This window comes from Cyprinodon variegatus, unplaced genomic scaffold (assembly GCF_000732505.1).
Source record: "Cyprinodon variegatus isolate N-32 unplaced genomic scaffold, C_variegatus-1.0 Scaffold897, whole genome shotgun sequence".
NCBI classification, from domain to species: domain Eukaryota; kingdom Metazoa; phylum Chordata; class Actinopteri; order Cyprinodontiformes; family Cyprinodontidae; genus Cyprinodon; species Cyprinodon variegatus.
Window position 1 is genome coordinate 211,494 of NW_015151350.1, and position 13,207 is coordinate 224,700.

Below are 13,207 nucleotides of genomic sequence, written 5' to 3' on the forward strand. Positions count from 1 at the left end.
TATGTGTATGTATGTATGTATGTATATGTATTTTTTATTTTGTTTTTTTGCTTTAGGTAGACCTTAGGATCTTAATTAAATTGCATTTGAACTGTGCACTCCAATCCTCTTATTATTTCTACCTTTTAAAGGCTTCCCTGATTGTCAGTGACATCCCAGCCCTAGAGGAAAACAGAGGAGACTTGGGCACTGTGGTCTACTCTGAATCTTTTCTGGAGTCCAGCATCAACATTCAACAGAGAGGTAAAATTAGATTAGATTAGGTTAGAATGAGTGTTATTGGAATAGATTACTGATAGAATCCACTAAGGAAATTGCATTTGTATAATCTGAATTATGAATTCACAGGCCATAGTTAGCAGAAAAAGACAGAAGTCACAGGAACAGCAGACTAGTCTAAAAATAGCTTTGTTTCCTGCATCAAACATCACATTTGTCATTCATCTTTTGCTTTTGTTCTCTGTTGCTTTGCTGATTGTGCTTCTGTAGATGGCACCATGTCCTCAGACAGCTGCTATACCATCCTAACTGCAAATGTTCCTCGCTACGCCTGCTGGCTGGTGTGTGACAATAAAAATCCCTGTTTAACTAAAAATAAAACAGGCTGCAGTTTGTTTTTCGTTGCTGTATTTAAGTTATTCTGCCTGTTATCTTTTGTTTATAGATGGAACCTGATGTCAGGCAGTCTGAACAGGCTGTGCTAAGCCTCTCTAAGGTGACTAGTAGCCTCACATTCTGAAGCTACTTACATTTTTGTCGCAGCTTTACTTCATCATGTAAACAAAAGCACACAAGATGAGCTACTTTCTGCTTCCCAAACAGAAGGAGGGTGATTGTTGTCTAGGAGGTTGTCTGACTGTAGCAGATGCTGCATATCTGCTCTCCAGTGGCCATCTCTGCTCACCTGACGAAGGTGAACCTTTGAATCTGTTGCAGAACTTTGGAAGCAGTTTATTCTTCTATTATATTCCTCTAAGTTTTTAGTTTTTTTTTTTTTTTTCAAATGGGCTTATTTCTGTTTCATGATTTAATTGCAGGTAAAATAACTTTCTTCTCTGAGGGACTCCTGTTTATCCACTCTCAGTTTGGGTCCATCACTCTCTCAAAGAATCATATTCGCAAACTCAGCTTTTGTGCTCCGGTATGCATTTTATTCTGATTTCAGTGTAACATTTAGAGTTGGCACTTTTTTACACGTTTTTTTTTTTTTTTAAAAAATGATTATGATTCAGTTTATTTTATTGCCTAGAACAGACTAACATTAATATCGTCTAAATGAAAAAGATATTGATTCACATTTTTACTTGTAAAAAACCAAGAAAAAAAAACAGTATTCTGTGACTGTAAGGTGGTTATAAGAAAAAAAAGGGTATGAATACTTTTAAGTAAGGTGCTCAGTCATTGTATTAACATATTTAATCAATTTTTGTTCAAATCTATTAACCACACCCTTGCCTAATTTCCTAATTTCTTCCAGATAGATACATAAAAAGGGTTGAAAAATTCAACACATTATCACCCAATCTGAACAAATCAAAGCTTGAAAAATAACATGGCTGACATCTACTAATCTGGAGAGGATTACAGATCCATAAAGGCTTTGTGGTAATCATGAAGACAAAAATACAGTAACTCTCCCAAAAATGGCCTGGTTTCCACAATCGCTCCAAGAGAACAGAGCAGATCTAATCCAGATGGCCACAAAATAATCCAGAACAATATGTTTTTTTTACAGTCAGGGCCGGATTTATCAAGCTCCAATTTTGCGTGCAGTAATTTGCGCTCGCAAACTGGAATTTTGCGCGAGGGGCTGAACCATAGTTTGCGGGTGATTTAACAAGAGCGATTGCGTAACTGGTGGCAGGTGCAAAACTGTTGGAGACGCCCTATTTAAATGATGGTTTTGCGCGTTTGGTGGTTTGCAGCATGGCGAGTTTGGACAGCAGAAGGCGCAAAAGGAAATTCGACCCCATGGAAATGGAGGTGTTGGTGGATGAAGCCAACAAACATTTAAGTGAACTACAGCAAAGAAGTGTGACTGTCACACAGAGGAACGCTATATGTGAACAAATCTGTAATAAAGTAAACGCTGTTGGTGAAACCTTGCGAACAGTGGATGAAGTAGAAAGAAGATACCAGGATATTAGAAGGCGAACCAAAGAAAAACTGGCATATAACAAAACATCTGCGAACAAAACAGGAGGGGGCACAGTAGATGAGATGCCTCTGACCAGCATTGAGGAACAAGTACAGCTGACGCTCTGTGAGGAGCAAATCACTGGAATTGCAGCTTCAAAATGGCAATGCTGGATAAACGATATGTTTTGATGATCGTTTCCTCCTTCATTCCAAAAATATTCACAGGGAGTGAAAAAATGCGTTCTCTGTGTCTTCTTGCTTCATTTCAATGTCTCCTTCTTGCGGCAATAACCGCTGCCATGTGTGCGCAATTACGCATACAGACCATTTGCACCTTCTTTTGAAACGTGTTAAATATAGAGTCAGATACCGTTAGCAAAATTGCTTTCAGGTTTGATAAATCACTTTGCGAGTGCTAAATTAATATATTTACATGTTCTCCTCCCACAAGACGCACTTTTGCGTGTAAACGCCCCATATTGCATATTCATTGTAGAAAAAGTACTAAATGGATAAGAGGCGCTATTTAGCACGTTTTAAAGACCAAATCCTTTTAGCACGCTGTTGATAGATCAGTTTGTACATTTTTTAGCGTGCGCAGTGAAATAGCTCACGTTTTTATACACGCAAACCTTTGATAGATCCGGCCCTCAGTGTTCCACATTAGGAAAAAGCTGGCTCTCCAAGACCTAAAGAAATGAATAAGGAACATCTTGGAAAATCACCTCTGGGGAAATATTTCGTTGACTGAAGAGAGAGCAGTTGGACCAGGTGGAAACATTAAATTGGGGTTAGATCAGCCTAAAATGAGCATTTCTGAAAAATTACCATCTTACCACTAATTTAACTGGGTGGTAGAAAAAAGTTTGGACCTTTCTGCTGTTTCATTGACCTTAAGACCAATCAACAACTCTACCTTTCAATTAATATGAAATGAATTGACCCTGGATTGACCCTCCAATGTGAAAGGAAACCTTTTATGCAAATAAATGCGGAGCAAAATTTCTCCAAACAGGTAGAAAAGAGACTTTGTCTTGCATGGTTGTGCAGTGGTGTGTACAGCTGTTTTTTTACCCACATACCCCCGGCTCACTTCTTGTTCCTCTGGCTTTCCAAAATCCTTTATGTCATGTTGACATCTCCTCTTTCCACACCTCCTGTTCAGTCACTACTGGAGTCAGGCACCAGCCCCCCTTAGACCCTGCAAAGGTTGCCTATAGTTAGCAAAGCTTTCACACATGTTAATCATGTTGCTGCAGATATAAAAACTGGTTTCTAAGACTAGGTTTAGGGGGAATTTACTCTTTCACAGAGCTAGGTCATTATAGGCGGGGTTTTTTTTACCTTTTCACATTTTATTATTAAAAAAAATAAATAAATAAAATGTTTTCTATGGATTAGTTGATCCTCGATTTCATTAAATGTATGCCTCCTCATTTTACCAGGGACTCTCTAGAGTGGGGTCGCTGTTTGTAGAGTATGAGGCAAGTCTGCTTCCACACCTCCCGTTCCCTCTGCACAGCTCTGACCAGTGTCTGGTCTTTGCTCTTCAGTGCAGATCTAAGAGCTACAAGGCCTTCTATGCTAAGGTAAGAAGTCAAGACACTGTTGTGGGACGGAAAACGGCAGAAGTTCTGACAAAATTTACCTGGGGGTCCAGGATGGGTCCAGTGTTTCTGTTCATTGGCGCAAATAAAAAAGAATTAAAAAAATAGGGCACAAACGCATTGTTGGGTGTATTAAGTGCCAACGTGGCAGACACCTGATCTAACAGATGGAAACTTTGATCCTATCTTAGTGCCTCTGAAGCTTCAAGCTGACTGCTCACTGTTTCCAGATACAGATATAAATAATTTCGATAAACCTTCTTTTCTTTGTTGTAGGTTTTACCAGCCTGGAAAAATCCTGAAACTGGACTCTGTGTGCAACATGTGGACCAAGAGCAGCTGCCCATGAACCAAAGAAAAATGTATGAAGATCTTGTTTTGTTTCCAAATTTACCAATAAAACTATTACTATTTAAACAAAGTATCACTTTAATTCTATGACTAAATGTTTTATGCAGGCACACCAGACTTCAGGAACTACACGGCAGTCAAGAGCCACCTGTTGCTAAACGCAAAGATAACCTAAACACTTCTCACTCCAAGCTGCCAGAGTTGGAAATGTTAGTACTATTTGATTACACTGAGCTGGGTTCTAGAATTGCTCACTCATGAATAGGTTTTATCTAAAAAAAAAACATTACAGCTAATTTTTATATGCTCAGAAAGTGTGACTGTGCATTTAGAACCTGTAGGAATATTTGCAGCTTAATTATAAACACAGTGAATTATCCTTCATTAGTATAACAGCTGGCATGCAAAGATTTTAAGATATTTTGGGCCTAATTCTGGGTTTGGTGCCTTTCATATGTATGATAAATAATTTAGATTTAGCCACATTACTGCTCCATGGTCAGTGTAATAATAATTAATAGTAATTGAACTGTATTGATCTTACATTGGAGAAATTTACCTCCGCATTTAACCCATCCCATTGGGGAGCAGTGGGGTGCCACCGTGGGGCGCCCGGGGAGCAGTATAGGGTTAAGGGTTTTGCTCAGGGACCCAGAGGTGAGGGGTTTAAACTGGGTACTTGCAACCTTGAGGAAGAGAAAGCATTCATGTTTTTCAAAATCTTTTTAATAACACTCTATTACATATGGCCGTGTATTCACGTACTGGATATATGTAAAACTTATGGAAGAACATTTTCTGGTGATTACACATGCAGGTCTTCAAAGCTTTTCCTGACAGTTTGACATCTAGAGACTGAATCTTTGCCATATAACTAAATCAGATTAGATTAATAGTGTCTGAGAAATACCAACTTTCTTGTCTTGATCACATTCTGAGTTAGATTTATTTACCGTAGAATATGTATGTATTCTCTTTAAATTAATTTGATTGTAGGTGTTGCTACAGGTTTGTGGTTTATATATTTCTGGGAGGAGATTAAAGCGCCAGTCTCAATTATTTTTACTGCACTTCTAAGTTTCCTTCCAATATTCTCTAGTATTTAGCTTCATCCATCTCTGTTAGTTATGAGCAGAAAGAAAAATATCCCCACAGCATGATGCTGCCTCTTCCTTGTTTCGCATTAGGGAAACAAGGATTTAAGATAGCTATTTAATTGTACACTATGCTGCCCTGTTCTGTCTCAGATTCCCCGTTAAATAAGATTACTTTTGCATAATGTAACACCTCACCCAGAGATTTTCACCTGGAATCCCCATATTAGGCAGTGATAAATTAATCAATACGTTGCATTATTCAGCTTTAAACGATCTGAGGTTGTGGTTATAAAAAACTTTATAGTCAACCTTTGTTATTTCATAAGGTTAACAGATCCTTATCTGGTAAAAAGACTTGCTTGTGCAAAATTTATCAGAAATATCTATGTTAACAATGTTTGGCAGCAGCACAGTTTCTCTGCCCCTGAGTTGGTGCTGAGTTGTTTTTTTTTCTTTTTTTTCCCTCTACTAGGTTTCTTCAACACTTTGCTTTAAGCAGTATTAGTCAGGAGCCTATTCTGTACGACCACCTGGAGGCGCTGTTCCCCTCTGCAGAATTAAGGAACCAGGCCTATCAGAGGGGAGACAAGGTGACAATGCTGACATAATCATTTTATTTTTTATTTTATCAGTGAAAGAAACCTTCCTCATTTTCCTCTCTGACTTTCTGTTTCAGCTTAATTTAGAAACAGAAATGCATCTAAACTCATTTATATATTTTTTATGTTATATTTTACAGGTTATCATTAATATAATCACTGGACTTCCAGGGAGCCATAAGAGCATGCTTTGTAAATTTTTAGTGGATCCAAACAAGAAAGGTGGAAGGTAAGAGATTTCAGGATGAATAAAATCACCACAATAGATATAAAACAGAACAAAAACAAACAGAATCCGAATGTCTTTTTCATTACACACACAGGTGGGTGGTGTATGAACCTGACAGCTTCTCAGCCTCACACTTGCAGCAGTATTTGTCGAGCTTCTTAGAGAGCCACAGAAAACAAGGCAAGACTCGCCTGTTGCTGCTAACACCCGGGTAAGAAGATCTGATGGGATATAAACATTGATCCATAAAAACATAACAGAAATATTTGTTTCAGATTTTTCACTTTACTAGCTATGAGTTATTTTTATTTTATTTTTTATAATTTGCTCTGAAGGAACTTCTGTAATGGTCGACTCCATTTCCTCTTTTTTAGATACACAGATGTTCTGGATGTTATCCAGGCTGTGCTCTTCCATCCAGATCCAGGTGTCCAAGGCTGTTTCACCATCGGTGCTGTCACTGCCTGTGTGAACCCGCTTGCATCTTTTATGGAACATCGGTGAGGTTTCAGAGACTCAATTCTGCTAATAACTGAAAGTAGCCACTGGTTATTCCCGATTATTACATTCCATCATATTCTAACCACATACAAGCCCCACGTGTTTAATTTGCAGCTTCTACTCTCCACCATATGTCTTGGAACAAATCACTAGAGTTTAATCTTGTTAGGTACTTAAAAGTGTGGGAATTTTTTTTTTTCCATTTGCAAGTCTTGCTAAGGAAACATCCCTTCCAGGACAAAAATTGTCCTTCATAGCCTCAGGTTATCCATGTTTTGGGGCATTAAAACTAAAAACTAATTTTAATTTTATTATAATTTGATATGATAATCTAACTGAAAGGTATGTCTCTACCTGCTTTGCACATAAAATATAGGCTCAATGGGCTTCATGCAACAACATTTTTGAATTCCTATTGTAAAGTTCCCATACTTTTTCTCCTACCATGGGCTTTTTATGAATGTGACACATCAGATTCAACAAACGCTATTAACTTCAGTAAATTATTTTCACAAACATGAGACATTCCACATGTGCATAAGTGAGTTTGTTTCAGAGAAATGTCAATCTGCATAATTACTAGTTTCATATCAGGCTACATTTAAGTGGGAGGGCTACAGCTTCCAGTGCTTGTCAGATGGTGTTCATTCATAGAAATGGCACTGAAGACAGAGGAGGAGAACTGTACTGGTTCAGAGGAGAAGTTCTGCTGACTGAGAGCTGAGCAGCAGAATTAAAGGACCAGTAAAAGCGGAGCATTGAAATAAATCACATTAACTCTGTCTATGTCTATGTTTCTCTGTTCTAGAAAAAAATAAAATAAAATAGAAATAGTACAAAAAGAAAAACAATATATAAATGTTTAATACATTTCGTTTAATAACAAAGCCAAGATACTGCTATGAAGTGAAATGCCTTACAGTGTTGCTGAACTTTCTATTTACTCTTCCAGAAGTTATTTCAATAGCCTGATCTCTGATTGTTCTTATTTTGAAAATATAATAAGAAATGAAACCAGTGTCCTCTGGATATCGACATGGCAGCTGCAACTGTAGTGACCATCGGTGAATCAGAATGTCATTTATAATTTTAGAGTTGCATAATATATAATAATGTACCCTGAAAAAAAAAATGGACAATTGCTTGTAAGTAAAACAAAAGTGGTCATTTAGAGAAAAAATGAGTAAGACTCAATCAGTCAACTATTTTACTACATCAAGTCTGGAGCATTCGTAAAATTGTTCATACCCGAGAGAAGAATGAAAATAGGAGAAAAATGTTGAATGCAACATTTTTTCCTAAATTACTCGAACCAAGGATTTAAGAACAAGTTTTTTCCATTGAACGATTCTTGCATGAGGCCCGTTGTTCTTCGGAATTCATTGAAAGTTGAGTCAGACTGGATGGAGAAATGTGAGAAGAAGAGAAAAATGGCTTTTTAGGTCTGCATTCAAACACACACAAGGTACACTATGATCTAAAAAAGGAACTTGAATGCCAATCCTGGAGGATCAGAGAACTAAAACTTTTAGATGCTGCTGGTCCAGTACCCCACATCACCTCCTCAATCTACAGATAGCGTTCTGCTAATGACTTCATTATTTAAATCAGGTGTGTTGATAATACACATCCAAAGGTTGCTGAGCAATAACCCCTAAGGACAGAGTTCATCAGCTGTGATCTAAAACAGGTGAACAGCATTAAGTGGCCTGGAATCACCTTTGCAAATCAACAGACAAAGAAATTGGCTTTTTGATTCCTTTTTTTATTTATTATACAGTAGCTGTTACGTTTTATTACATAATAATGTTGACTACTTGTTGAATTCCCACTGTTCAACTTTTCATAAACCTGTTGATAAGAACTGAACAAAAGAAATCAGACCTCTCTGGTGTGTATGCGCTTCTGTTTTGGCATCAGAGTGAGGACCATTTTTCTGACTTCACCATTAAATTGAGGACAGTTTGGGCCGAATTGAGGACATGTTACTGGCCCTTACTTCATTTTTGGTTTATCAACAGGTTAAGAACTAAAGAATGAATTGAGTTTAGGTTAGGGTAAGATTAGCGCTGGTAGGGGTTAGATTTTGGGTTATTATCTTGTTTAGGACATAAAAACAGCTGAAAAAGACAGAAAATCAATGCAAGTCAACACTTGGTCCTCACTACAAAAAGCTAAACAATAAAGTGTGTGCGTGCCCCTCTGTTTTTAATACATTGTGGGGCACATTTTCAGGGAAAATGGTGCAGTGAATTGGTTGAGGTTGGGATTATGGTTAGGTGTGAACCCAAAATAGCTGTAGAAATTGATGGTCAATGGAAAGGCCCTGCTAAGATAGTAAGACAAGTTTGGCTGTGTGTTTGTATTGGGAGGGATGGGCTTAATTTCTGTCAGTGCCACATGCATGCTATTGTTCATCTGTTCTATGTTTTGTTTTTAATACTTGTTGTGAAAGGCAACGGGCACATGGAGCGCCATGAGCCCAGATGGAATATTGTCTCTACTTAGTTAGATGGAAAAGCCTGAGAGTTCAGCCTAATCCCATTTGTCATTTCTATATATTTTTTTAAGTTATAATTTACAATATCAGTTAAAAGGTAATTAGATTATATTTAAGATAAATATAGAAACAAATAGTCTTTTTGTTTTTGCATAATTCACTGTTATTTTCCCTGAATTTTTCTCAGGCATTCTTGGTGCCCCCTGGTGGCCACAATGAAAAGCACTGATCTAAACCATTCTTTATCAGATATGATTATATGTGTGGGACTGTTGTTGGCCTGAGGCTCAGCAATTTACCAACATCTATTAGGACCGTTCTGGATTTATTTCAGACTATCTTCCCATCAGCTCTGAGCAGCCTCTCTGTCCCTCATAATTAAAAGATTTCCCACAGCATGAAACTGCCATCAGCATATTTCGCTATGGTGTTTTTAGGGTGTGATCACCCTCATCACTGCATTTTAGCAGCTGTTTAAAAAAGTAATATTAAATAAATTTTATTCAGTACGTTTTCTCTGACCTATAAGTCTGCCTTGGGGTCCTGACCAAAATAAGGGTTGCAAGAGGATTTCCGGGGTCCACAAATCATTTTGGAAAAATATAAATCTGCAAAATTTATGCAGCTTCTGAGAGGACATTATAAGGGCAGCAGCGGTTGGTCTCAAACAGGAGTTGTATGACTCAAAACAGTTACTGTTGGCCGCAACTAGGCCTCACCAAAACAACAAATCTGTCCACTAAGGCCACAGCATGAAAGAGAAAGCTGAAATGATGGGCTGTGCCAGTGGATGGGGGAAATGTGGAAATGTTCCCAGAGCTGGAGGACTTTCTGAAGGGTGACGTCATGACTATTCAAACTATTAAAGGAATTATCTCCTGTCACCTCAGGAAAGGTTTCAATAAGTACTTCCTGAATGATGACACGTTGGAAACGTACGACTGGATACACCAGCCTTTCACCTTCTTCACCGCACATCACCTGTCATCCGACCTGCTCAATCGCTCCTCTGATCTCACAATACAGACTGTTAGTTCTCTGCATGCTTGAAGGGAGAGTTCTGGTTGTCAGTAGCAATAGAGTATGCAGCGCTGTCAAAAGCTGTAACTGATGTACTATTACCATTTGCATCCATATATCTGTCCGAAAAGACCTTTTCTGCGGCAACATAAATGAATAACAAAACAGATCACAACTCCTCTGAGTTGAGTGATCTCCATCTGGCTGTCTGTAAAATAAAGAATACAGCTGCTCTGTTCAAACACACCATCACGTAAAATAGTTGCAAAAAAAAGATCTCTGCTTTTTAACAGGAAGTTTTTTTTCATGTGTAAGCTCTCAGTTTTCTAGTGTGTTTTCTTAAAGTTTAGCATCAGCTGGGAGTATTTTCAGATTTGTTGTAATGATAAAGGGTAAACTCCTTTGTGTTGGTCTACAACATTTAATCTCAATTATGATTGTGGTTTAATAAACTGAATATGAACAAAACCTTTGGGGGGAGCGATACCATTGCAAGGATTTTTCTGTACTGTTTTGTTTTTTGTGCGCATTCATAACAGTTAAGCTAACAGGGAACAGTATTTGTGCTTTCAAGTAACATGTGGTTATAAAGAAGATTAAAGTTGGACTGTCTGCTGATACATTTGTGAGATCACAGGATGTTTTTACATCAGGGTTACATGTCACTTTCAGCTATTAAAGCTAAAGGCTGGATCTTTTTATTTTATTTTTTTTAGAGAGGATCATCCCTACATTTAATCTCACTCTGCTTTTGTTGCTGGCTTTTGATTCAGCTTACAGTTATTGTCCTTGTCGTATTTTGACGAAGCCTCTATACATAATATGATGTTGCACTTTACTTATTAGGACCGAGATGAGAAGGCTGCTACAGTATACTTAATATAAAGATTAACATAGGCTCACATGTCCTTTTATTTCTTTTCTCTGTGTCTGTCTTTAAAGATTAAGATGGGCATTACTTTGGTTAGTTTAGGTGTTAGTAGCAGATTTTCTCTGCATAAATACGGAAATTCAAAGTTTCTCCCAGTTAAGAGTTGACTCTTATTGAATTATTGTCAATACAACAGTGTCTTGTTCTGGCCACAACATTTGAAGAGAGTGTTAGAGGGCAAACAGGGAGAAAAGGGTCAAGAGGATGCAGATAAATGAATAGGCAATACAGTTAAATCCTTTAACTAAGGCTGAAACAAGAACAACAGTTGAATCTCGATTAATGGATTATTGAAATCATAATCAACTAATTTACTAATCGATAGTTCCTTGAATGGAGTATAGAGGCTCTAAAACATGCCATTAGATTCAAAAGTAGTAATAAATGAAAAATGTTTATATATTTTTTACTTTTTGGTATTAAGAAGAAAAACCTTATTTGTCCGTCAATATGCTCTATCCAGAGCTCTTTAAGTGGCTATCTGATTATTGATCAATTTATATAAATAATAGACAGATTTTTATATTTGCAAAATAACTATGAAAAAGAATATTAGGTTTTTCATATCTCAAGGAGATTTTAAACTTCTTCACTCTGTCTATAGCGATAAGTGTATTGATGCTAATTGGGCGAGTTTAGCTCAGCTTAGGCCTGACCTCACTGTCAACCCTTCAGCGTAGTTCTTTAATCCTCCAGATCCACATTTGTAACCAATGCACCCTTCTGAAAGAGGCTCATCAGGCATACATGATCTCTTACTTTTGATAGATATAAGCGATTCATTACATGGAGACAGGAAAAATAAATGCCTTTCTAATTACTGATCCTTCGGCCTGCCTGATGTCCAAGAGTGTTTTTGTAGCCGTAGCTGGGAAACTTGCTCAAAAAGGTTAACAAAAAAATCTACCTGTGACTTAGATCAGTCTGACAGGCTAAATTCTAATAATAAGATTTGTGATTATGATTAAAGGAAGCTTTTACATTACTCTGTTGTCCATCAAAATATTGATGTCATCCCATAAAAGTGCTTGTGATGGATAATCCCCTCACTAACCAAGGGCAGTAACATGGAACCACTTTGTTGCAGCACCGCTGATCCCTCCATGCCTCAGTCACAGAAATCTATTAGTATGTATAGCAGTCATCTCTTACTTTATTCCCAGTGTCTTTTAAATTTAACTTCTGGTCTTCTGTCTCCTGCCTTTCACTTCAGGTTTGCTTTCCCCAAGCTGTTGGAACAGTGCAGTCAAGGTTAGTCCTGCTGTTTTTGGACAAAGAAAGGGATTATGGTCGACTGCTGTTAAAATACTCCATCGACCCCCTTTTTTTTTACAATTTGTTTGATGTTTGGTTTTTTCCCACCAGCTGAAAGGAATAAAATGCCACATAAGTTTTCTTTCTGAAAAGAAACAAAGCAACAAATACCAGTAAATCAAACCTAGTGTGAAATCAGGTACATCAGCTGTGGTGAAACGGGCACGGCTCTGTATTCGCAGGGAAAAGAGATCCTTATTCTTCTCGAGTTCACATTTTCTCTCTGCTGTGTTGTATGCAAGGTATTGTGAGTACAGTGGTGTTCACTGGGCTGACAGCAGAGAAGAAGCACCCTCTCATGCAGCATGTTCAGCAGTTGGTACGCTCGGCTAACCCCACCGCTGCCTTCATACTGGCAGAAAGAGGAGCTGTCACCAGGTAGGCGCCCACAGAATCGTGATCAATGCTGCAAACAGTCATTTGACATCTTTTATCTTTGCCTAAAATATTCACAGTCTGCTTTGTGCGTCTATTTTTAAATCCAATGGGCCAGAGTGCAGCTCATTTGGCACCAAAACACTATTTAATGAAGACTCTCCAGTTTTCTGCCTACAGTACGTTTCAGAAGCATGTATACCCCATAAAGGTTTTTACATTTTCTTATGTTAAAAACACAACTGAAGTGTGCCTTTTCCTAACAGTTATCTGTAAGCTCACCCCCTTTACTTTGATTCCCCTTTAACCCAGATTTATAATGGGACTTTATTTCAATTTAATTTCCATAATGAAAACAGCCAGTAGATCAGTGGAGGCCTGAGAAGAACAATAGTGACCAAACGCCATAATGAAGACTGTAAACACCCAAGATAGAATCATGTTGGTGTTTGGTTATTGAATGACTTTAAATTAAACGTCAAGGTCAAAGTATCTTTATTTGTCCCCTAGCCTGGAGCTGCACTTCAACTGGCTGAAATCATCC

The 13,207-nt window shown here is 37.8% G+C and overlaps 1 protein-coding gene across 2 annotated transcripts in view; it reads left to right on the forward strand.

Annotated features, from left to right (window-relative positions):
- LOC107099691 (chromosome unknown open reading frame, human C20orf194) overlaps positions 1-13,207 on the forward strand; it is a 37,180-nt gene that overhangs the window by 5,563 nt on the left and 18,410 nt on the right. For both annotated transcript variants that reach the window (XM_015397918.1, XM_015397919.1), the window contains exons 12-25: positions 132-243; positions 490-560; positions 665-715; positions 823-913; positions 1,038-1,141; positions 3,585-3,728; positions 4,023-4,108; positions 4,205-4,306; positions 5,667-5,784; positions 5,934-6,022; positions 6,117-6,233; positions 6,397-6,522; positions 12,188-12,225; positions 12,531-12,666. In XM_015397918.1, coding sequence (XP_015253404.1) covers positions 132-243; positions 490-560; positions 665-715; positions 823-913; positions 1,038-1,141; positions 3,585-3,728; positions 4,023-4,108; positions 4,205-4,306; positions 5,667-5,784; positions 5,934-6,022; positions 6,117-6,233; positions 6,397-6,522; positions 12,188-12,225; positions 12,531-12,666 — 1,385 coding nt within the window. The remainder of the gene's footprint in view (positions 1-131; positions 244-489; positions 561-664; positions 716-822; positions 914-1,037; positions 1,142-3,584; positions 3,729-4,022; positions 4,109-4,204; positions 4,307-5,666; positions 5,785-5,933; positions 6,023-6,116; positions 6,234-6,396; positions 6,523-12,187; positions 12,226-12,530; positions 12,667-13,207) is intronic.